The sequence below is a fragment of the Protobothrops mucrosquamatus genome, unplaced genomic scaffold, assembly GCF_001527695.2.
Source record: "Protobothrops mucrosquamatus isolate PMUCROS unplaced genomic scaffold, P.Mucros_1.0 scaffold_282, whole genome shotgun sequence".
In the NCBI taxonomy this organism is placed as follows: Eukaryota; Metazoa; Chordata; class Lepidosauria; order Squamata; family Viperidae; genus Protobothrops; species Protobothrops mucrosquamatus.
The window spans coordinates 623,680-647,135 of NW_015386358.1; the positions used below are offsets into that span (position 1 = coordinate 623,680).

Genomic DNA, 23,456 nt, shown 5'->3' on the forward strand with positions numbered 1-23,456 from the left:
TGCTTTCCTTCTGTTGGAAGGAGGGAGGAAAGTTTTTACAAGCATGTCTGAAAGGTGCAAATGATTGAGGGAATCAAATAATTTTACAAACAGGGTGTCTTATTTTAGAGTCAAACAATTTACCGGTAAGTTATTTAGTTTAAATCTTCACTTGTTTTATATCTTGTCTTGTGTTAAGGAGCTCAAAGTGCTGAAGGTTATTTTATCTTGGTATTCTACTGGCATTCTATTCTATTCTATTTGGAGTGTGATGTATGGCAGGTTATATGTACATTCTTAAATATATGCACATCTGCATACAAGTTATGATATGGTATTAGGTGAGCGAAAAAGTGTATGTGTGTATAAACATAAACAGTATATTTCTATCATCGCCTTTTGGTAAGGAACCAAGTCAATTTTTCCCCTTTTGGGCTAAAAAGATAATACTTAGGTTTTAATGATTGTCCTTGTATTATATTATGCTGTTGGAGTTTTTCAATGTATGATTTGGTAAGTCTGGAATTATTGTTGATGTTGTGTAGCTGTATTTTTATTAGGTCAGCACCATAGTTTAAAGGGCCAGTACCACCCTTACAGAAATGGATTTTATGAGAGGTCTAACATGTATAATACATAAACAGTTGAATAAAAAGGAGGAGAACGTATATTTGGGGCCATCTTGATTTTGTTGCTGTATTTATTTCTAGAAATGCTGCCTCTCCATCTTTCTTTGTGGAGCATATTTAAAGCTGAAATATATTTACTAGTTGAAATTAACCCTGTCCTAGGAATTCACAGTAGGAAATGACAGAACTGCAACTCACTGGCACGCCATTTTTTTCATGTATCATTTTTTTTCAGCCCCAGCGATTAAACCTGGACCGTTCTGTGCAGAAAACAGGTCTTCTATTATTACTGGGCTACGAACCTTCCTTTAATGTGACAGTGAGCCTTACAGTGTCTTCTGTTGCTTTTATATCTGGAATATCCACGCAATGCAGAAATTATTTGCCAGATTCCCTTCTCTATGAACCTTCTATGTTCCAGATTCTGTATTATAGCTAGAAATAAGAGAAAACCCTTTACTGGTGGCTCTTGATTAACAAACACAATTGGGACCAGCAATTCTGTTGCTAAGTGATGTGGTGGTTAAGCAAGACATCACATGACGACATCTTACGATTTTACTGCTGACTTCTCAATTGACTTTGCTTGTTGGAAGCCAACTGTTAAGCATGCAGACGGTGATCACGTGAACGCAGAACTCTGCAACAGTTGTAAACAACTGTTAGTTGCAAAGTGCAGAAATCTCGATCACAGGACTGTAGAGACATTGTGACAGTCCTAAGTACAAAGGGCTGGTTGTAAAGCTACTTTTTCAACACCGTCGTAACTTTCAACAATCACTAAATAGTGAGATTATTAAGCGAGGTCTACCTGTAGTGACATTATTCCCGTTTCCTAAATTCTAGATACAGAAAAAAAAAACTAAGCAGAAGAAAATCTAATCTTAGTGCTTTTCATCCTCACACTTTGAAAAAGGAACACATTTTCCTTCTTAGGGGATGTATTCTAATACTAGGTGTCCTACTTAAAATAATCGAGGGAAAGCTTTAGAGCTGAGCTGCTCTGGTTATAGAAACTGGTCCTCAATTTTCCATAGAGAGCAAATGTTGTTTTAATACATTATGCAAACAGTGTATCCGATTAAAAATGGTACAGTTAATGAAGATATTGTCAGTGGCTGTTTTTTCTCTGCATCTCAAGGTAACCTTTTTAGACAAAACCTACACTCAATCTGAATACAGTGTTGCATTATACAAGCAAAACTGAATTCAAATCTCTGCATTGATCCATATCCTTACTTGTCTATCATCTATCCAAAATAATGATACCATATCAATTTCTAGTCAGGTTTGAAATGTAATCTGAAAAATACTCTCCTCTCATTTTCTCATTGTTTGTCTATGCTATTCTGCCTACTCCTCCCTATGAGATGCAGCTGAGTGAAATAATTAATTCACTTCCTTGTTATGATTATGCTAATTACATATTTGGAAGAGGTATTCTCATTAACAAGACAGACTCTGTACAGATCAAGGTGGAGTGGTTGAAAGAGCCCTGGGATCTGTTAAAGCATGCCTTAGAACTAGAGAATGGGAGTGGCTCAATTAGGGAAAGTCATAATTAGAGATGAAACATAATAAGAAGCACTTTTAAAGAATATTTTCAGCAACTGTAAAAAAGGCCTTACTTCCATTGCTTTGGGGCAATGTTGGTAATTTCTTCGAAAATAAATGAAAATATTCATGTGTTGAGAAAATAGCATTCTGAATATAGATTATTGCACAACCATACTTCTATGAAGTTAGAGCTATTTAGGTGTGTAGCACAGACTAGGTAGACTACACATTATCATATGAATTAGCATATTATTCTGTGAGGACATGGTGGAAATTGTGATGAAGTATGTGGAAATCAACAATTTGAAAAAAGCTAACCCGTGTAACGATATGATTTATTTCAGCTTTTTTTTAGGAATGTTCACATGACTTCAGCAATTTTTTTTCACTTGTAGGTGGTTCAATTTGAGCTTAATTATGTCATCATGCACCAAATTGGACTGTTTATTAGATGTTATGAAATCAAGTATACGATACTGATTTGCCAGCTTTTCTCATATGAAGAAGGTAATGCAGTAAAATGGCTTAGAAGCAGCAACAGAAGATTGTTTCATATTCTTTTGTACATTGGCCTTGGTTCCCAGTATAAGAGGAAAGGTGGTACATATATATATATATATATCTCATCACCATCATAATCATCTAAGGAATTGAAAACCTACAACAGTTAATTCCACAGCTGAATATATTATGCAGATTAACATGGCACATTCTTATATTGGTTCATTTAGTGCATGGGTATCAAACTCGATCACATCATATAATGTATCGTGATGTATCGCAACTTTTTTGCGGAGCTGGGGTAGGCGTGGCCTGCACGCAATGCATTCAGCCCACAGGCCGCCAGTTTGACACCCCCAATGCAATATTGTTTTTGATTGCAACAGTAATCCTACTGCTGCTACCTGAAAATTTTTAAACTGGAGGCCCAGTTGAGTGTTGGGTGGTGCTATGGCTAGAGGACACTGGGCTTGTCAGCTGGAAAGCCAACAGCCTGGGTTTGAGACCCAAGCATCATGCAACAGGGTGAGCCGCCATCTTCGCCCAACTCCTGCCCATCTAGTAGTTTGAAAGCATGCAAATGCGAGTAGATAAATAGGTATCACTTTGGCCGGGAAGAAACAGCGCTCTGCGACATCATGCTGGTCACATGACTGCAGAAACATCTTCGGACAGTCAGTGGCCTTGAAATGGGGATGAGCATTGCCCTTTATAGTCAGCAACGGCTAGCAGAGTAAAATCTGCAGAGGCTCCTTTTTTTCCAACTGAGGAACTGGGACCTTCTGCACCAGGGGTGTCAAACTGCCGGCCCACGGGCTGGATGCGTCATGCCGAAACTGCGCCCACCCCATTGCCAGCAATGGAAAAGAAGTCACGAAACGTTGAGACACGTCACATGACGTTGCGAGTTTGACACCCCTGTTCTACACTATAAATCTTGTGCTTTATGACTCAATCTGATTTTCGTTTCCTGCTTGCTTATTAAACTGAAATGGTTGACAGGGCTGTCATTCTGGACTGTGGTGTTTGCTGGATATTTGAGAGTTAGCAATAGCTTGCTCCACTTTGGTCTGCAAGAGGAGCTGTCCAGCACTATCAGCAGTCAACTGACTTGGTTAAGAATTGGACTGAAGCTGGGCAGAGGATTACTAGCCTATGCAGAGTTTCAGCACAGCATCTGCTTGACCCCTCTTTTACTGATGTACTGGTATCTCCAATATGACTACACTTAACTGTCAATATTCATTTCCTATCCCCCATCCCCACCTCATGCTTCAAACTGAATCTTAACTTCAAGAGGCTCGACCTTATTTCATTACTATTTTGAATTCAGAACAGTGATTCTGGAGAATGCAAAACTGGGAGATGAGTCCAACTGAGGAATATTATTACATTTATTACAGCCATGTAATTGTTCTCTACATGCCTGATTCATTCTAGAGACCACCCTAAAAAAGATATCTAATCCAGCTTTAGCCTTGGGCTCTGCAGGTATTAACACAGGCAATCAATTGTTATACAAGTAAATGTGACATGCTAGCCCACCATTTAATAATAATAATAATAAAGTTGGAAGGGACCTTGGAGGTCATCGAGTCCAACCCCCTGCTCAGGCAGGAAACCCTATCAAAATAGTGTTTACATGATGGAGTGTGCTCCATACATCAGCAGAGAAATCCTCATCTTGTAAAGGGCTCAATAATTCCTTTTAAGAAGATGATTTTTCTGTATTTTTACAACTGCTATGGACTCTGGTCCTTAGCTTCCCTTCAGATCAGTCCTTCTTACCAGGCATATGCACCATACGACAGTTGCAGTTCTCTACCAAGTAGCGGGTTTCACAATCTATGCGACAAGCAGTGATGCTATAGGTGTCATAGAATTCAGACTCCACTGTCACTGACTTGCATTCACCCCAAGGTGGAGGAAGGTAGATAAGCTGAACAACAGAGGACAGAATGAGAAGGTCAATATCTCCTTAATCTTTCCTAAGACAAAAAGAAGAGCTCTATTTGGCCTGTAATGATGACATCATATATATAGACTCAGTAGAGTTTACAAATGAAATAAGGCAGCAATAAACACATAAAATAATACTACCACTAGCATATCCCTGCGTAGACAAGGATACAACTCTAAAAGTCTCTGCGCCTTACTCAGTAGCATTAGCCCAGGGGTAGGCAACCTTGGCTCTTTTATGACTCGTGGACTTCAACTCCCAGAATTCCTGAGCTGGCTCAGGAATTCTGGGAGTTGAAGTCCACGAGTCATAAAAGAGCCAAGGTTGCCTACCTTTGCTTAGCCATTTGAACTCAGCCTGGATTCCTTGATCAGATTCCAGGGATGTTTCAATCTAAGCCAGGAGGTCCTCAACCTTGGCAACTTTGCTGGCTGAGGAATTCTGGGAGTTGAAGTCCACAGGTCTTCAAGTTGCCAAGGTTGAGGACCCCTGTTTTAAGCCATTCTTTTCAAAGGAGAACGGAAGAAAAAGCATTGCAGGACACTTCTGTTTCTCTCCCCCCACCCCGCATCAGTTTACATTCACCCATTATCCTGCTTTTCTTCCAGAAACTCAAGGCAGCATACATAATACCACTTTCAATTTTTTATTCATGATAAAATATGAATAAAACATGTTTTATTCAATAAATGTATCTTGTGAGGTAGGTTGTGCTGAGAAATCATTCAGTGAGTCTTCCATGGCTGAGGATGGATATGAACCCAGGTGCTCCTGCTCCTAGCCCAGTGCCTTAAATCATAAAACCATTCCTGCGCTTTAGTATGGATACAAGAAGACTTTTTAAATAGAGCAAATATGTCTTCAACTGACCCGCTGCTCTTGGCAGGACACAAACGTCTGGAAGCCAGGTGCCACTCCAAATCCCAGCTGGTCAATGAAGGGCGGCTCATCCTGGCTGTGGATCTGTACTTTAATCCCAGCTTCAAAGGATGTCTCATCTGTGGCACGGAGAAACAGAAAGCACGGCAAGAGCAAGTGAGATGGGCTCTTTCTTTCATTCTGACACCCTCCAATCCCAAGGAACGTCAAGAGATGTGTCCATTCATCAAGGAGAAGCATGATGCTGACGTTACAGGGCTATCGTCCTCTCAACACACACTTGCCATAGTTTCCCCCTTGTGTTAGGGATTAACAACCTTTCTGGGCCAGTGAGTGCCTTTGGGGAGCCTCTTTTGGGTTTTGTCACAAAATGGCTGCCAGGATAGATGAAATCAATTGCAGACATTTATTTACCAGCAAATGGATGAGCTTGCAGCCTGAATTTTGCTCTAGACCAGGGGTAGGCAATCTTGGCTCTTTTATGACTCGTGGACTTCAACTCCCAGAATTCCTGAGCCATAAAAGAGCCAAGGTTGCCTACCGCTGCTCTAGACTTACCCTTTGTTTTGTTTTTTTTCTGAGCAGTGAAACATTGAGTTACAATCCCCCTCCTGTTTTCATTGTCTAAGGAAGCCCAGAGGGCCTTCTAATGAATAAAGATGATCTAGAAATGGAGCGTTCCCTTTGCAGCACGCCAGCTTGCCATGTATTTCTTTAAGGTAAACGATGTGATAAAACATTAAAGCCGAGCAGAAAGGGGAGGCTGGTAAATACCAAAAGAGATGTTTCTGGCAGCATGCTGTTCCCTGTCCCATTCCTCGATCTATTATGCAGCAGTTTCAGGACTGTGATTGACCAGAATCAAAATACCCAAAGACTCACAGAAGCCAGTCTTCCTCCCCACTGATGCAAAGGTCGAGATTCAATCCAGGCACACATCCAGGGATACTAATAGCATTTTTGTTAAAACCAGGCAGAACCCGTACATCTCTCCCTCTCTCTCTCTCTCCCTAGAAATTGAAAGCCAGCTAGGAATGCAGACATGCTTTCCAGGTAACCTCTTGATGACCTTTGATTAGGGACTCTGGCTTCACCCCCTCCTGCAGTTTGGAAAACACATTTCTCCCTTAACAGAACAAAATGCTATTTCTGGATAAGAAGCTGCTACCTGTTTGGCATTGCTAAGCTGGTTGCTATGGTGAGCAGGACAGGAGCGAAGAGCGGGAGGCTGAGTAAGGCAACAAGTGTGGAAAGGCAAGAGGAGGGTGCCATGAGGTTGTGCAAGTCTAGGACAGTGGTTCTTAACCTTTTTGAATGAATCGCCCCCTTGAGCCAATGAGGAAGTTGTCATCGCCCCCCTCTCAATCACAACATAGGAAATAATTCTTCAATTTATGCAAACACTTCTTTTGTTTTCTTTGAAATTGTCATCTGGACATATCGATGCAAATAATTTATTTCCAGTCTTTTTCCCATATCTCAACTCTGTGAAAAATTTTGGTGCCACCCGTCACTTTATTCCCAAACTTTCCTTTTGAAAGACATCTTACTTCACTGTACGGAAAAGTCTCAAAGGTGTCCCCAAAAGTCTCAAAGGTGTCCCCTTCTCGCTCCATCGCCCCCATATCGCCCCCTTTTTGTTCCTTCGCCCCCACGTCGCCCCTTTTTGTTCCATCGCCCCCCTCAAAAATGAAATCGCCCCCTGGGGGGCGATATCGCCCAGGTTAAGAACCACTGGTCTAGGAGATGATTGAATGGAGGGAGACTTGGGAGGAGGGGAGGGGGGAGGCTTGGCCAACTGAGGCTGTCTAGGGATGGGTAGTGCAGAGCAAGCCATGAGTTATTCTGTTGAGGAGAAATGAGAAACTGATGCAGGGATAGGAAAGGAGGGAGCGCTTTTACCTGTCTCTCCCCAGACTGGAAGGTATTCATCCTGTTGAATGTCCAGCATGATCTCCAAGCCATTGCCGGTGCCCCCCTTCATGGTGACCAGGGGTGGCTTGTCAGACTGGCCAGAATTGAAGGTGTAGCACTTTCCGTAGCGGGTAAAAACCTGTGGAGGAGAAAAAGTAGGGTTAGGATAGGAGCCTGACACTTCCTCTGGAGGCCAGCGGGCTCTCCTAGCCTTGATAACCAAGAGTAAGCCAGAAGAGAAGAGCATAACCTGCAGCATTGTCACATTGTGTCTTTCAACGAGTGTAATAAGCGCACTCTTTGGGCCCGGTGGACACATCTGGAACTTGGGAACATATTGTGGCACTCTTGCAAAATGGCTGCTGGGGGAAGAGGCTTGCCCAGTTCGAGAATGGTTGCCACAAGCATTGATTTGCTAGAACAGGTGGGGGACCGTGGCCCTTTTATGACTCGTGGACTTCAGCCAGCATGTCTGTCTCAGGAATTCTGGGAGTTGAAGTCCACAAGTCATAAAAGGGCCATGGTTCCCCACCCCTGTGCTAGAATGATATCAGTCTTCAACCCCTTCAGACACATTAGAAAGCTTTTGGGGCCCATTCTGGACATGCTCACAGTGATCATATGTTCTTTATTATAAAGGACAGTCTTTGCTTTCCTGAAAGCTATGCTTTAAATTTATTTATTTTTCAAAAACTCATTTTTGTCCATTAAAACGTCAAAAACTCATTTTTGTCCCTTTAACTTTTACCACGCAAATGGTTCCACTTAATGCACAGTCTTTCACATTCAGATAAAAAAAATATGGAAATTGAATTGTCTTTTTAAAACCAGTAGGTATATTCTGTTTGATTTTAGCTATATTTATTATAATATGCATTTTTATGAAGTTTTTCTTTGTTTTGCACTTGAATTTTCCTTTGTAAGGCAAAGTTAGAAATATAAACAATTTAATTTTTTTTTATCCTTACAAAACTCCTTCAGATTTGTCTCCTTTTCAAGTTTGCCTTTATTTTTTCCAAGAAAACATGGTCTCTGTAGGCATACTTGGAAATAAAAATGATGTTGGGCCCCATCCCTTTCCTTTGCAATATATTGCTGCCAGCTTCCCTTTAAAAACATTATTCTTTTTAAAATGCCAATGAGCAAAGGAAGAGAGGTCTGAGGGCACAGTGGCAATCTGGATATCACTCTAGGGCAGTGGTGGCGAACCTATGGCACGCGTGCCAGAGGCGGCACTCAGAGCTCTCTCTGTGGGCACGCGCGCCATGCCCCGGAGATGGCAACCGTCCTCTTCAACCAGCCGCCTGATAACTCACTGAGGTCCCACGTGGCCGGATGCATCCCAGCACCCATGCGCTCGCTGGCCTCTGTGTGCGGGGGCCGATGGCAGCAGCCACCCCAGCCTCTGCCTCACCTTGCCTGTGACAATGGCACCCCCGCCCTGCCTCACCTTGCCTCGCCTCACCCCACTGGACGAGCCTCCTGCCCACCGCCTCACCAGTCAGAGACCCCCAGGATCTCCCCCAACCTTGCCCAGCCCCCACAGGCGTCCCTCCCCAGGAGCAACATTGAGCTTGCCACGCCCACCCTGGCCACGCCCATCCATCTGCCATGACCACCGTAGCCACACCCACCCAGCAGTCCACGCCCACCCGGGGGTCCACGCCCACCCAGCACCCGGCGGTACATAAGTGGGTTTTGGGTTGCAGTTTGGGCACTCGGTCTCTGAAAGGTTCGCCATCACTGCTCTAGGGACTCGCCTTCCTCCCTTTCCCCTACTTTGGAGCCAGTCAGTTCAACTGTGAATAGTGACCAGTGGAAAACAGTTAAGAATTAAAGACACAGGTTACTGAAAAATCATATCCTTTTGCTTGTTAGGCATAGGGAATGTGCTGGATTGGAAGTCAAAAAGTGCCATGCATAGAAGGAGCAGACAGGATTAATTTACGACTCAGGTAGCTAACTATCTCTGATGAATTCTCTTAAGAAAATGTAGCCCTAGTGGTGGTCTTACATCCTTCAGTATGAACAACAATAACAACAGCAAATCACAGTGAAAGTGAACAAATGCAAGCTCTGCTGAGTGTATTCACTGGTTGCAACCTCCATTAAAGGACAGACTCTGCCCCGCTGGCATTTACACTCATCTGCTGCTGGGTAATTCATCTTTTACAGGTGGCCAAATAAAAGTCCCTGCCAAGCCATTCATATAACAAATAGCCTAAGAAATAACATTTGGTAACTTACTCTTGTTTCTGCCTTGTCGGCATATTTGAGCCAAGTTCTTGAAAGAATAAAATTCAGAGACAGACTGGGACGGACCATTCTGGATAAAGCCACGAAGGAAATATGTAAGGTCTCTTTTCTGTCCTCCCAAACAGGCACAGTCTGTCTATTTATCTGTATATATGTGTCATAATTTGGCTTTTCCTTCTGCCGAGTTCTATAGAGTACTTATATCACGTTGCCATAGAAAGCCTGCTTGGTGTAATGCTTAAGGCACCAGGCTGGAAGCCAAGGGACTGGGAGTTCTAGTTCTTCCTTAGGCGCAAAGCCAGCTGGGTGACCTTGGGCCAATCACTTTCTCTCAGCCTTAGTATGGAGGCAATAGCAAACCACTCTGAAATCTTTGCCAAGAAAATTTCAGGGACTTGTCAGGCAGACTCTTAAGAATCAGACACGATTGAACAGAAGGAAAAAAGTCTAATTGAAAAAATAAAGGAAGAGGGGACTTTCCCCTCACATTTAGTATGTGCAGTCCTTGTCTTCAAATTGGTAATGTCTTGGTAACTATATGTCATAGAGAAATAATTCAACTAACTGAACCCTCTTTTTTGTATTTTTCAGGTTTTTGCCCTGTAGAATTAGCTAATACTTTAAATATACTGAGTTTTAGCTGTACTATGTATTCGACTGCACTTGATTTTAGAATTCCACAATTCCAGCACTTTCCTCGTCTCTGGCATTAACCATTAATGTTCATATCCTTGTTTTTGAGTTGAGGATAGAAAGCAAGTATTAATAGTTACTAAGATTCCTGCAAAGACATAAAGATTCAGGTAATTTATACTCATAGAAGAAAATATTTGTAGCCCAGGGTTGAATTGTGGGGTCTCTGGTGCCCTCTGAGCTTAGTTGTTTTCTTGCAAACGTTTCATTACCAAATTAGATAACACCACCAGTGCTACACTGATGATGTTACCTAGTTTTGTAATAAAACGTGTGCAAGAAAACAACCAAGATCAGGAAGCCCAAGGACCCCATAATTTATACTCATTCTTCTCCTTTTATTAATGAACATTTAGAGAGCCGAAATTTTGTTAGTAGGATCTTTCTCTACACAAATGCTAATGCTTGGTTTTCAAGTAAACAAAATCTAGTATCTTCCGATCCCCTCAAAAACCCCATGCCCTGCACAGGTCAGCTGGCATTGACAAAATACATATTACATTTGTATACCCAGTGTACATTGGTGCTTCTTAGTTAATCCCAAATTAGCATGTATCATTCAAAGCAGGAAATATTTAAATTAATCATTTAATTATTAATAATTATTGAATTAACTGCTAGCTAGCAACTGCTGCATTTAGAAAGCATTTTTGCTATTATTTTTTTGTTATGCTTTTAGGATAACCAGTATGGGAAAAAAAAAGATTTTCCTTCTTAAGGAGGTTCAATTGAAATTTTGTGTAAAGGCGAATGCAGTGAAAAAGAAGATATCCCAGCCAGACAGCGTCTCAAGGAGACGTTTGCCTTGACTCTTGAGTACGTCATGTGACATACCGTACTTAAAATTGCAGCGTCAGTGATAATGAAAAAGCAGTTTACAGTATTTCAAAAGGGTTTGTTGCTTTTCCTTCAGCTATTATATTTGCTGAAAAATGGAAAGTGGGGAAAAAGATATTACGGTTCCGTGTATCTTTTGAGGAGGGGTCGTATGGTATATTATATTTTAACTTGAGGAATGGCTTTGGCTTGTCCTTAGCCTATTGCTATAAAAGGTTGTGGTTTGGGAGTAGGTAGACAGTATGATCTCAGAAGCTCCTTGGGCAGGAAGGATCTGTATGTCAGGGGTAGGCAACCTTGGCTCTTTTATGACTCGTGGACTTCAACTCCCAGAATTCCTGAGCCAGCCATGCTGAGGGGAAAGGGAGAGGTTTCCATGCTTAGCCATGCTGGCTCAGGAATTCTGGGAGTTGAAGTCCACAAGTCATAAAAGAGCCAAGGTTGCCTACCCCTGACCTAGGAAAGAGCAGGCTGAGAAATGCTGGAGTCGGTGGGTGACTGTCAGAGCCATCCGTTGTGAGGTCTGAGATGAGCTGTGGTTTGGGGAAAGCTTTTTCCTCGCCTTTCTCCTCTTTGAGCTTCTCACTGTCATTTTGTTTGCTTAGATTGCTGAGTCACCTGCTCAGATCACTGCTTTGGTTAGCATTATGTTTTCCTTTCTCTTTATTCGAGGCTTTGCTTTCATTCTCTTTATTCACTGAAGCTGTCGATTCACCCAATTTAGTCTCTCCAAGATTTGTTTTATTCATCTGAGGAAGTTCTTTTCAGTTTTTCCTCTCTGGGAGAGCCAATAGCCTCCTGGTATACAGGTCTGAGAGTAGGGCCAGAGTCAACAGCTTGCAGTGTACCAGAGGTGAGCTCCATAGGAATTCATTCTCTGTTTCCTGAGGAGAGGAAGCTTGAGAAAGAATGAAGGAACACGGCAGTGGCATCTGGAGACTAAGCTTGAAGACTAACGATATGAAAATGTTCTTGGAAATTGTGAAGGGCATAGGGCAGGGGTAGGCAACCTTGGCTCTTTTATGACTCGTGGACTTCAACTCCCAGAATTCCTGAGCCAGCATGGCTCAACTTGGAAACCTCTCCCTTTCCCCTCAGCATGGCTGGCTCAGGAATTGTGGGAGTTGAAGTCCACGAGTCATAAAAGAGCCAAGGTTGCCTACCCCTGGCATAGGGTATTTGTTTTCCCGCCTGACATTTGCATGAACTACAACTAGGACAAATTCAAATAACTCCGTTGGGGAAAAAATAGGAAGATTCAGGGCAGCCTATATAGACGATAAGGAGGATGAAAGATTTTTAGATGTCAGGCAGGACAGGAGAACATCAAAGCTAATGCCATTTTCTATGCTGAAAGAAAAGAACAGGAATGGGAAAGAGTAGAATGTATTTAGACCACAGTTCAACTTCAAAAACACAGTCTACATAAATGCACTGAAATGCATTTTTAAACCAGACAGGAAAAATACTTAGATACAATATTTAATAATTTAAATGACTCACGTTTTTGATTGGCAAATTATGGAATTTTTTTTCGGACACGGAACGTTATGTATTTTTTTAATCTGTGGCTGACTGTACCACAGTCACAAGATTCAGGCCTGCTAAAAGTACTTGTGTGTGTGAATTGGTAACAAGTCTCATCAGGTTCTCCTTCCTTTGTGGTCATCTAGTTTTGCTTTAGAACAAGCCACAACTGTCTATGATCCTGGTGCTTGGGGAGCTATGATTTGTTTTAGTCATAGCTATGTTCAAGCATTCTAATCTACTGTGTAATTGTAATCTTTGTTTTCATTGTCAATCAGTCTCCCCCAGACCTCCTGAGATTGGAGAGTGAACATCTGCAGCAGGAAACTGCCATATTTGTCTAGGTTCCATGTACAGTTGGAACAATAACAGTCCTGGTTTTACAATGTGTATGAAGACTACATCATGAAGCCTAGTATAAGTTCACCATTCAATCTTATCTATATGCTGCAACCCCTTTCTCTTTGTTGCCCCATTAAATTGCCATCCACCCCCTCAGTCGAAGGTTTACTATTCAACTCTATGAATTTTTATTTGTTTTGCCTATTGTATTCTGCTTCTAAACTTCAGGGTTGGAAAGGAATTGGAATTCCTGGTTAGAACTAGAGAAAGTAACAACACTGAAATGTATAGAAGAATAGTATAGCAAAGCCAGGTAGCCAATATACAACTAAGGTGGTAAAGGCCAAAAGGCTGTCCAAAATACTAATATATAAATTCCAAATGCCTGAAGATTAAAAGACATGCTGACTTATAATGCAGGGCTTTCCAACCTTTTCACCAACTGTACCACTTTTAGGATATGGCAGTATTCGAGTACCACCTAGCAAGGTGTCAAAAACTTGATGACCAAAAAAAAACAACAACCCCTGTTCAAAGTTACAATTGCACTGAAATGACTTATGACCATTTTTCACACTTATGACCATTGCAGCATGCCCAGGGTCATGTGATTTATATTTGGATGTTTGGCAACTGATTCATATTTATGATGGTCACAGTGTCCCAGGGTCATGTGATCCCCTTTTGCAACCTTTTGACAGGCAAAGTCATTGGCAGGGCTGCTGGTGGTCAAGTGCTAAGGTGGGACTTCATTCCCTGCCTCCCTCTTTCTCATTCCCATCTCTTTCTGAAGGAAGAATTTGAACCCCCCCCTATTTCCCTTCTTCCATATATNCATTCTCTGTTTCCTGAGGAGAGGAAGCTTGAGAAAGAATGAAGGAACACGGCAGTGGCATCTGGAGACTAAGCTTGAAGACTAACGATATGAAAATGTTCTTGGAAATTGTGAAGGGCATAGGGCAGGGGTAGGCAACCTTGGCTCTTTTATGACTCGTGGACTTCAACTCCCAGAATTCCTGAGCCAGCATGGCTCAGCTTGGAAACCTCTCCCTTTCCCCTCAGCATGGCTGGCTCAGGAATTCTGGGAGTTGAAGTCCACAAGTTATAAAAGAGCCAAGGTTGCCTCCTACCCCTGGCATAGGGTATTTGTTTTCCCGCCTGACATTTGCATGAACTACAACTAGGACAAATTCGAATAACTCCATTGGGGAAAAAATAGACAGGAAGATTCAGGGCAGCCTATATAGACGATAAGGAGGATGAAAGATTTTTAGATGTCAGGCAGGACAGGAGAACATCAAAGCTAATGCCATTTTCTATGCTGAAAGAAAAGAACAGGAATGGGAAAGAGTAGAATGTATTTAGACCACAGTTCAACTTCAAAAACACAGTCTACATAAATGCACTGAAATGCATTTTTAAACCAGACAGGAACAATACTCAGATACAATATTTAATAATTTAAATGACTCACGTTTTTGATTGGCAAATTATGGAATTTTTTTCGGACATGGAACGTTATGTATTTCTTTAATCTGTGGTTGACTGTACCACAGTCACAAGATTCAGGCCTGCTAAAGGTACTTGTGTGTGTGAGTTGGTAACAAGTCTCATCAAGTTCTCCTTCCTTTGTGGTCATCTAGTTTTGCTTTAGAACAAATCACAACTGTCTATGATCCTGGTGCTTGGGGAGCTATGGTTTGTTTTAGTCATAGCTATGTTCAAGCATTCTAATCTACTGTGTAACTGTAATCTTTGTTTTCATTGTCAATCAGTCTCCCCCACAGACCTCCTGAGATTGGAGAGTGAACATCTGCAGCAGGAAACTGCCATATTTGTCTAGGTTCCATGTACAGTTTGAACAATAACAGTCCTGGTTTTACAATGTGTATGAAGTCTACATCATGAAGCCTAGTATAAGTTCACCATTTAATTTTATCTATATGCTGCAATCCCTTTCTCTTTATTGCTCCATTAAATTGCCATCCACCCCCTCAGTCGAAGGTTCACTATTCAACTCTATGAATTTTTATTTGTTTTGCCTATTGTATTCTGCTTCTAAACTTCAGGGTTGGAAAGGAATTGGAATTCCTGGTTAGAACTAGAGAAAGTAACAACACTGAAATGTATAGAACAGTGGTGGCGAACCTATGGCACGTGTGCCAGAGGTGGCACTCAGAACCCTCTCTGTGGGTACATGCGCCATGCCCCGGAGATGGCAGCCATTCCTCTCCAACCAGCCGCCTGCTAACTCACTGAGGTCCCACATGGCCAGATGATCCCAGCACCCATGCACTCGCTGGCCTCTGTGTGCAGGGGCCAATGGTGTCAGGCAGCAGCCGCACCGGCCTGTCTCACCTTGCCCTGTGACAATGGCACCCCCACCTTGCCTCGCCCTGCAGGATGAGCCTCCTGCCCACCGCCCCACCTGCCAGAGACCCCCTGGATCTCCCCCAACCCTGCCCGGCCCCCACAGGCATCCCTCCCCACAAGCAACATCAAGGTAATCACGCCCACCTTGGCCACACCCACCCAGTCTGCCATGACCACCACAGCTACGCCCACCCAGTGGGCCATGCCCACCTGGCACCCGGCAATAAATAAGTGGGTTTTGGGTTGCAGTTTGAGCACTCGGTCTCTAAAAGATTCGCCATCACTGGTATAGAAGAATAGTATAGCAAAGCCAGGGAGCCAGTATACAACTAAGGTGGTAAAGGCCAAAAGGCTGTCCAAAATACTAATATATAAATTCCAAATGCCTGAAGATTAAAAGACATGCTGACCTATAAAGTATCAGCTGCTGGCTGCGTGTTTTCATGACTTCTGTTCACGTTGAAATTCATAGGGTACCCATTTCTATACCCATTCCAATTTCAGTGATTGCAGAAAGAAATAGCAGACACAAAAAAGACCAAAACACATATAACTCTGACCCTTTCCTTTCCGCTGGATCCATCAAAATGACAAAAAAAAAACATGGTTCAAAGAAGAAGCAAAATTATTATTTTATGTACTCCCAAGTTTCAGATACCACTTCTCTTTCTTGCTCTATTCTCAAAAGAGCAGGTTAAATTCTTTTTTCTTTTTCATTTAAGTTAACCCAACAGTTAGCAAAGTGCAATACAGTCCCAATCCTCTTTTGTAAGTCTGACTCAAAACACCATCCTGAGAATTAAAAGGCTTATTATTTTCTGTCACACAACTGGAGTCTTGGGAATAAACTGAACATATTTTTTTAAAAAGAAAATTCCCAAACTTTTTGCCTTTGAATTGAACTTGTTTTGACAATAGTACAGTATGGAAGTGGTTGGCCATTTGCCTTTTAAAGGATCTGGTTGTGATTTTCTAACTTAACATATAGCCTTGTTATTCACTGAGAGCTTGCATTCCAAACTATTGGCTGAACCTGCTTAATTTATTAGTCTAGATAAGGGAGGCTGCCATCTGCTCAGGCTTTCTCTAAAACCAGTGAAAAAATTCACTTCCTAGCCCCATCCATTACACGCATGATCCCAAATACTTGCATCATTGCCAGACTATTACAGCCCTTGCCTCCTCCCCAAAATTAAAAATGGCTCCTGAAGATCATTTGATCGCCTTATACCCAGTGGTGGGATTCAGCCCATTCGTACCACTTCGGCAGAACCGATAGCTAATTTTTTGTTGTCCAGGCCCAGAATGGACTACCAGAAGTGGCATCCACACATAGAACCGGTGGTTCACCTATTTGAATCCCACAACTGCTTATACCCACACTTCAGTAGTCTGCTGAAATATTAACTTTGCGATTGCAGGACCCAACAGTTGTCCATTGTCCTCACCAAGAGTCCCCTTTCCCCATCCTGACTTACAGTGGTGAAGTTGTGGGGGCCACAGCGCTCACCCTGAAAGTGGCAGGAGAGCAGCATTTCCTCGAGCTGGTGGCCCAGCCGGTCCAGCAAACGCTGTGTGGATTGCTCCTGTGTTGGCAAGGGGGGCAGATAATGGGAGAAGTCCAGCAGGTTCCCCAACCAGAACCACTGGGGATCCCACAGAAGGGTCTGCACAGCAGGCACCGGCTGCAAGTTTCTGTTGAGGAGACCAAGCCAGTAGCCACTGAGATGGAGATCCGCTCGACTCATACGACGCAGCAGCACCAGGTTGTTGTTGCAGAGGGTGACAGCAGGGAAGGTCAGGTTGGGGGAGTAGAGAATATGCAGCTTGGTGTGAACAGGCCAGGAAAGCAGATAATGGATGCGGTTGGAAGACCAGGTCAACAGCAAGGCCATGGAAGCCAGGACAGCCATCAGCCAAAAGGCACGGTGTGGGCAGGACAGGTGGACTGAGAAGACCTGGTGAAGTCCGTGGAACTTGATTTGCTTCAGGGACAAGCGAGGTGGGTCTACCACACAGCCATTCCTGCTGTTTTCCATGCTAGCAGTTGGAGAGATGGAGAAGCCAGCCTGGGTCGAAGGATGTATCTCTTTAACAAGCTGTATTCTCCTCGTCATCTGAGCTCAGATTCTGCTGCTTTCTTATCTCTATCTCAGTGGCTTTGGCCGGTACTGCAAAGAGGTGGGGATGCTGTGAGAGCTGGCCGAAGGATCAGTAGCCTCTCCTAGTTACAAAGAGACTGTGCGTCTAGGAGGTTGTCTCGCTCGTGTACCCAAAGAGCCACCTAGAGCCCGCCAGAGCCAAGACAGGCAGGAGGAAAGCAGGCAATAAAAGGAGATTGGGGGGGGGGGAGAAAAGGGGAGGGGGAGAAAGAGAAAGAGGAGAAATGGGGGTGTATGGAGATGATTCAGAGGAATCAGCTTGGTTAAGAGGAGGAAGACTTAGCTTAATAATAGAGGAAAGCACAGGAATGAAAGGGGTGTTGGCTGAAAGAAAGAGGAGGGAGAAAGACAGAAAAACAGCACACAGAGAAAAATGGCACCTAGTTATTCAGAAAGAAATATGCCCTGACAGGCAGCAAAAAAAAACACAAGTGAAGTTTGGCTTCGATCAGTTCAGTTCATTGAAAGCATATGTTAAACCGCCAATTGTCTTTTATCCAGCATCTATGAGCAATATCTATTCGAGTTTCCCTCTTGCCAGTTGCCTTGCACTAGCCACCCTCTGCAGCGCTCTTTGGAGGTGCTTTCCTGAAAAGGGATGCAAATATTTTAGCTGGATTTGCTTCTTTCTGGGCATGCACATAGCTCTATGCCTCATTTTGTCTTAAAAAGTGTAGAGGAGGAGGAGGAGGAGGAGGATGTGGTGGTGAGTGGCTGTTTACATCCCTAACATGGAAATAACGAATAATGTAAAATTGCACGATGCAAGAGTGATTTTAAACAACCGGGCAACAGAAAAACACTAGAAAGATTCTCCCAATGGAAAGGTAGGCATCTTTATTCAGACATAAATCCTATTCTGCCCAATGGGAGCTTATGGTTGGCATTGCGTCTTCAGCAAGTATTTAAATACATAGAAGTTCCATTCTCAAAAGAGTTTCAGCAACAGCAGAGGCTGAATGTAATATATATCAAAACTATTTTACAACTTCAAAAATATGAGGTAGAAGCAGCTTTTGATCCCGAGACAAAGCTGTACTTGGCCACCTGAAGATGGAGCTGACAGGAAAGTATTGACCTCTCCCATTCTGACTAGAAGGCAGGGTTCAAATGTTTCGCCTTCCAGCTGGATCTAACCCCTGCTCCATCACCTAACCTTAGCTTTGCCTTAGGCAACCGAGGAAGGCTTCCCGTTAGCTCCATTTTAGGCTGTAGGATTAGGAGAGAAAAAAAGGAAAGAGCGAGGGAGAGGAACATTTAGCAAGAAAAAAATGCAGAAACCGAAGAGATAGCTAACCCGTTTATGACAGCAAGCAACAGGCAGATGATCCTTACAATAAAATCAAGCACTGATGAGGAGCGAGTCTAGGCTGGCTGGCACCTGGTTTTACATATTATCTTGTTTTTAAGAGGCAATGTATTGGAGAGTTCCCTATGTTTCATATACTTCTTGCAGAATAATTTGTTTTGCATGAATAATAAAACTGGTGTGTTAAGAAGCATCTACAGCATTTATGCTGGTGAACCAGGCCCAGAGTGATGAGTGTGCATGCTTTACAGGCCTACATCAGCTATTGTTAACCTTGGAAGGAGATGCTGATGTCGGAGACAGTGTGCCATGTGCCAGATGGAAGCAAGACCATCTGTACTGTGGGGAAGGGACACGGAGGCAGCGTTCACAGAAGCACATACATTGCTGAATGAATCACAGGCATGGTTCAGCGTGGCCATATGCCACTTTTAGAGGACAATCCCCTATTTGAAGCTGTATGCCTGGGAGGATCCACTTTGACAAAAAGAACACAGATACAAAGCAGAAAGGGCCACTAGAAGATGCTTTATTGATAGCTTTTATGGGGGCAGCAGGCTGGGCAAGAATACAGAATCCAAATTTCTCCAGCTTCCCATGGAGTAAGGAAGTGTGGAAGAAGAGAAAAGACACAGTCCTGAAGCTTGTGTAGTTTGTCTCTTTCCTATCACAACCAATATTGACAGTACAATTCTATGCATGTCCAATTTTTAGGAATAATTTCCTGTTGAACATTGTGGCGTTTTCTTCCAGGTAAACAGAAGAGAACTATTTTTAAATTTGGAGCCCAAGCTTTATTTTTGCACTTTCTTTGCATTACAATACTTTGATTTTCCTATTTTACCATCTTACCACCAATTCTCTTTTTCTATGTACATCAAATGTACACAAATGTACAAATTTTTGCACACACTTAAACACACTAGTGAAGTCCTAGCAGCAGGATTCACACATCATATTAAGCTCAGCTAGGTTTAACCTTGGTTAGGATTTCTATGGCTTAATATTTCGTAAAGAATCCAGTCAGTTCAATGACTTTAAGGTTTGATATATTGTGCAAACTTAGAAAATGCAGTCAGTTCAATAATTAAGCGTGTTGGACACTGAAAGAAAATAATGCTTACGGTCTTTGAGGAACCGGAGCCATTTACAAAAAGCTTATAGTATAATAAATCAATTAAGACTTTTAAGACACCTCAGGACTCTATTACTGTTTTTGTTACAGAGTAATACCATCTAGCCTTCACTCTGAAAATTGCTACCATAAATCTAGGGCACGCCTGGGGATCAAGGGCATGTAGTCTGAGCCCAGGATGGGGACTGTGAATGGAAAAGATGTAGCCAATACTTTAAAACAAAAATTATAAAAGCAATAATTTGTTTTTTCCTGAAAGTAATGCTTTTATCTGCAGAAGCAGTGAGTTTTCCCATTACTCTTCTTACACACTAATATATTTCTTGGGCTCTGATATATTTCTCTCTAATTACACATTCAATCCTACGGTACCCTAGAGAATTTTTCAGTAAGCATATGTAAAATCTACTATTAATGATTACAGATATTACCTGTTTAACAAAAGTGCAATACAAAATATGGTCTAAAATGTCAAAGCCTTAAAGATATTACAGAAAGTATCTGGAAGACACCAGATTACCCATTTAGGTGTTCACAGAGTAACTCCCCCACCTCATCCTGCATTATTTAAGGCCTCACAATCCAATTAAAGGCCCTGCAAAATACTACAAGCAGGAATTTTTTTCTTGATTGGCAACAATTGGCCTATCGAAAGCTATGGCAAATCTAGACAGCATACTAAAAAGCAGAGACATCACCCTGCCAACAAAAGCATGTATAGTCAAGGCCATGGTTTTCCCAGTTGCAATGTATGGCTGTGAAAGTTGGACCATAAGAAAGGCTGAGTGCCAAAGAATTGAGGCCTTTGAACTATGGTGCTGGAGAAGACTCCTATGAGTCCCTTGGACTGCAAGGCGTTCAAACCGGTCAGTCCTAGAGGAGATCAACCCTGACTGCTCTTTAGAAGGCCAGATCCTGAAGTTGAAACTCAAGTACTTTGGCTACCTAATGAGAAGGAAGGACTCACTGGAGAAGAGCCTAATGCTGGGAAAGATTGAGGGCAATAGAAGAAGGGGACGACAGAGAATGAGGTGGCTGGATGGAGTCACTGAAGCAGTAGGCGTCAGCTTAAATGGACTTCAGAAGATGGTAGAGGACAGGAAGGCCTGGAGGAGCGTTGTCCATGGGGTCGCGAAGGGTCGGACACGACTTCGGAACTAACAACAACAACAACAAAGTGGTGGGAGCAATCTTGGATTTTTTAAAAATTATTCTTGATTGAGCCAGGACCACTGCAGGCATACAAAATACCCTTCTGCAGAATCCCACTTAGTGTCCCACCTTAAAACCTTTGTTTTAAGATTCACTTTTTATTAAATATAATTACATAACAAAAATTATGCAGGCTCCCGATGAGACACAGATATAGGTCTCGGTGGCCAAGAATGCACATGCAAAATCAACATTCTTGTATGACTGATAGCATATTTCTTCTCTCTCTATTTTATTTGCAATTGGTGCTCCCTCCCTCATGTGCCACTCCTGTGTGATACGCAGTTTGTATAACTGGTTGTGGCAACCCTGATTGAGCCACTGTTCAACACTGCAGTAAGCAGCAGCTGAATCCAATCCAGGATTCTTGATAAAGTAGGTAAAAAGGACTCTAGCATTGACTCAGGCCAGAAGCTATGCAGAAAAATATGTCTGACCTGCCCCAATCTTCCTAAATTCTAATATTTCGGGTTGGCAGCCCACCACCTCTTTCAATACTAGTTTGATCTGCAGCCAGGAGCAGATGATGATCGCTTACTTCCTGTCACAACAAGCCTTGTCTGCTGATTTTGCAGAGGAGACTGCTGTTAAGGTCCTTGGGGAGTCTTCCACCCCTTCCGTTGGCAGCTCCAAAGCGATTAGAGAGACAGCGAAGCAAACTTCCATTTGCTGAGTCTGACCACAGCCGTTTATCCTCTGATAATGGATAGCAACTTGTCAAGGACACAACGCAACAGTGCTGAGCTCAATAAAATGAAACCTTAAAAGGTCAACATATCCTTGAGTCAAGCTTGGCTTCTGATGAAGGCATTTAGGCACTTTTCTTGGTCATGTTATAGTTTAGCGCTGCATTTTTTTCAACTTCCCAGTGTAGTCTGGATGCATTAATATATGGTGGAAACTATTAACAGGAAGAACTCTTTGGCACATGCTCCATCATAGTGCCAAAATCATGGGGAGAAAGGAAGGTAGGACTTTACTGAAATGTATGAGCTCTATCCTCTGATTATCTGGAGATAAATTAAATCAGATCATGTTTGTTTTACACACACACACACACACACACACACACTATTTGCAATAAATTACATATAGAACTGTAACAATTTATTGTTCTAATAACATAATGCTCTTTTTTCTGCTGTATTTTTCACTATTTGTAAGCACCTGTTATCTTTTTTTGATAATGCTTTGTTCCTTTTGTTTTTACTGCTATTATTTAAAAAAACAATAAAAAATATTTTAAATAAACAATGTAAGTGAAAATGCAGATTTGCCTTGTGACAGTACAGTGAATTTTTCATCATTTTGGCATTGTTAGCCATAGGTGCCATTGGCTCCCTCTACTGTACTCTCACCCTGAGTAAATCAAGTACCAGCAAACTTCACGTTTTTAGATGAGGAAGGCCTGGAGCCCAGATCTGGGCACATTCACTTAGAAATGGAAGGGAATGGAACATGGAATAAAAACAAGACGCTTCTCTGTCTGAGTCCCTGGGATGCTACTGCCAATCAGGATGGCAAAACTGGAAGGACAGGTGAAGAAGTCCACAGGCTCGGGATTCAGCTTTTGATAACAGTACTGGAAGTCCTTGACTTGTGACCACAATTGAAATTTGAAGCAAAATTTCTGTTGCTAAGTGAGACAATTGTTAAGTGAATTTTGCTCCACTTTACGACCTTTCTTGCCACAGCTGTTAAGTGAATCATTGCAGTTGTTAAGTTAGTAACAACACTTAACGATTGTTAAGTGAATCTGGTTTTCCCACTGACTTTGCTTGTGAGAAGGTCGCAAAAAGTGAACAGGTGACCCTGGGACCCTGCCACCGTCATAAATACTGCCAAGTATCTTGAGTTTTGATCAGGTGACCACAGAGATGCTGCAATGGTTGCCATTATAACTTTGAACACTCACTAAATGAACTGTTCTAAGTCAAGGACTATCTGTACACTCATACTTTGGTAAATGGCTCTTTTTCTTCTGTTGGCATCAAGGGTGTGTTCTCAAATGATTAGCAAGGGGCTCTTTAAGCACAAATGGAGGTGAAGGAAGGCATGACAATTCTTTACTAGGTAGTCCCAAAACCAGGAAATAAATATGTATTTCCTTTTGTGTGACTAGAATCATGATGGTTGTGAGAGAAGAGAGTGATGAATGCTGCCAAGCCCCCCCCCTCCACCTTCTGGTTTC

The 23,456-nt window shown here is 42.4% G+C and overlaps 1 protein-coding gene across 1 annotated transcript in view; it reads right to left on the bottom strand.

Moving 5' to 3' along the window:
- ASIC1 (acid sensing ion channel subunit 1) overlaps positions 1-23,456 on the bottom strand; it is a 59,429-nt gene that overhangs the window by 4,758 nt on the left and 31,215 nt on the right. Inside the window, exons 2-4 of the mRNA XM_029287275.1 lie at positions 7,408-7,558; positions 5,497-5,624; positions 4,455-4,605 (exon numbers count right to left, since the gene is read on the bottom strand). Coding sequence (XP_029143108.1) covers positions 4,455-4,605; positions 5,497-5,624; positions 7,408-7,558 — 430 coding nt within the window. The remainder of the gene's footprint in view (positions 1-4,454; positions 4,606-5,496; positions 5,625-7,407; positions 7,559-23,456) is intronic.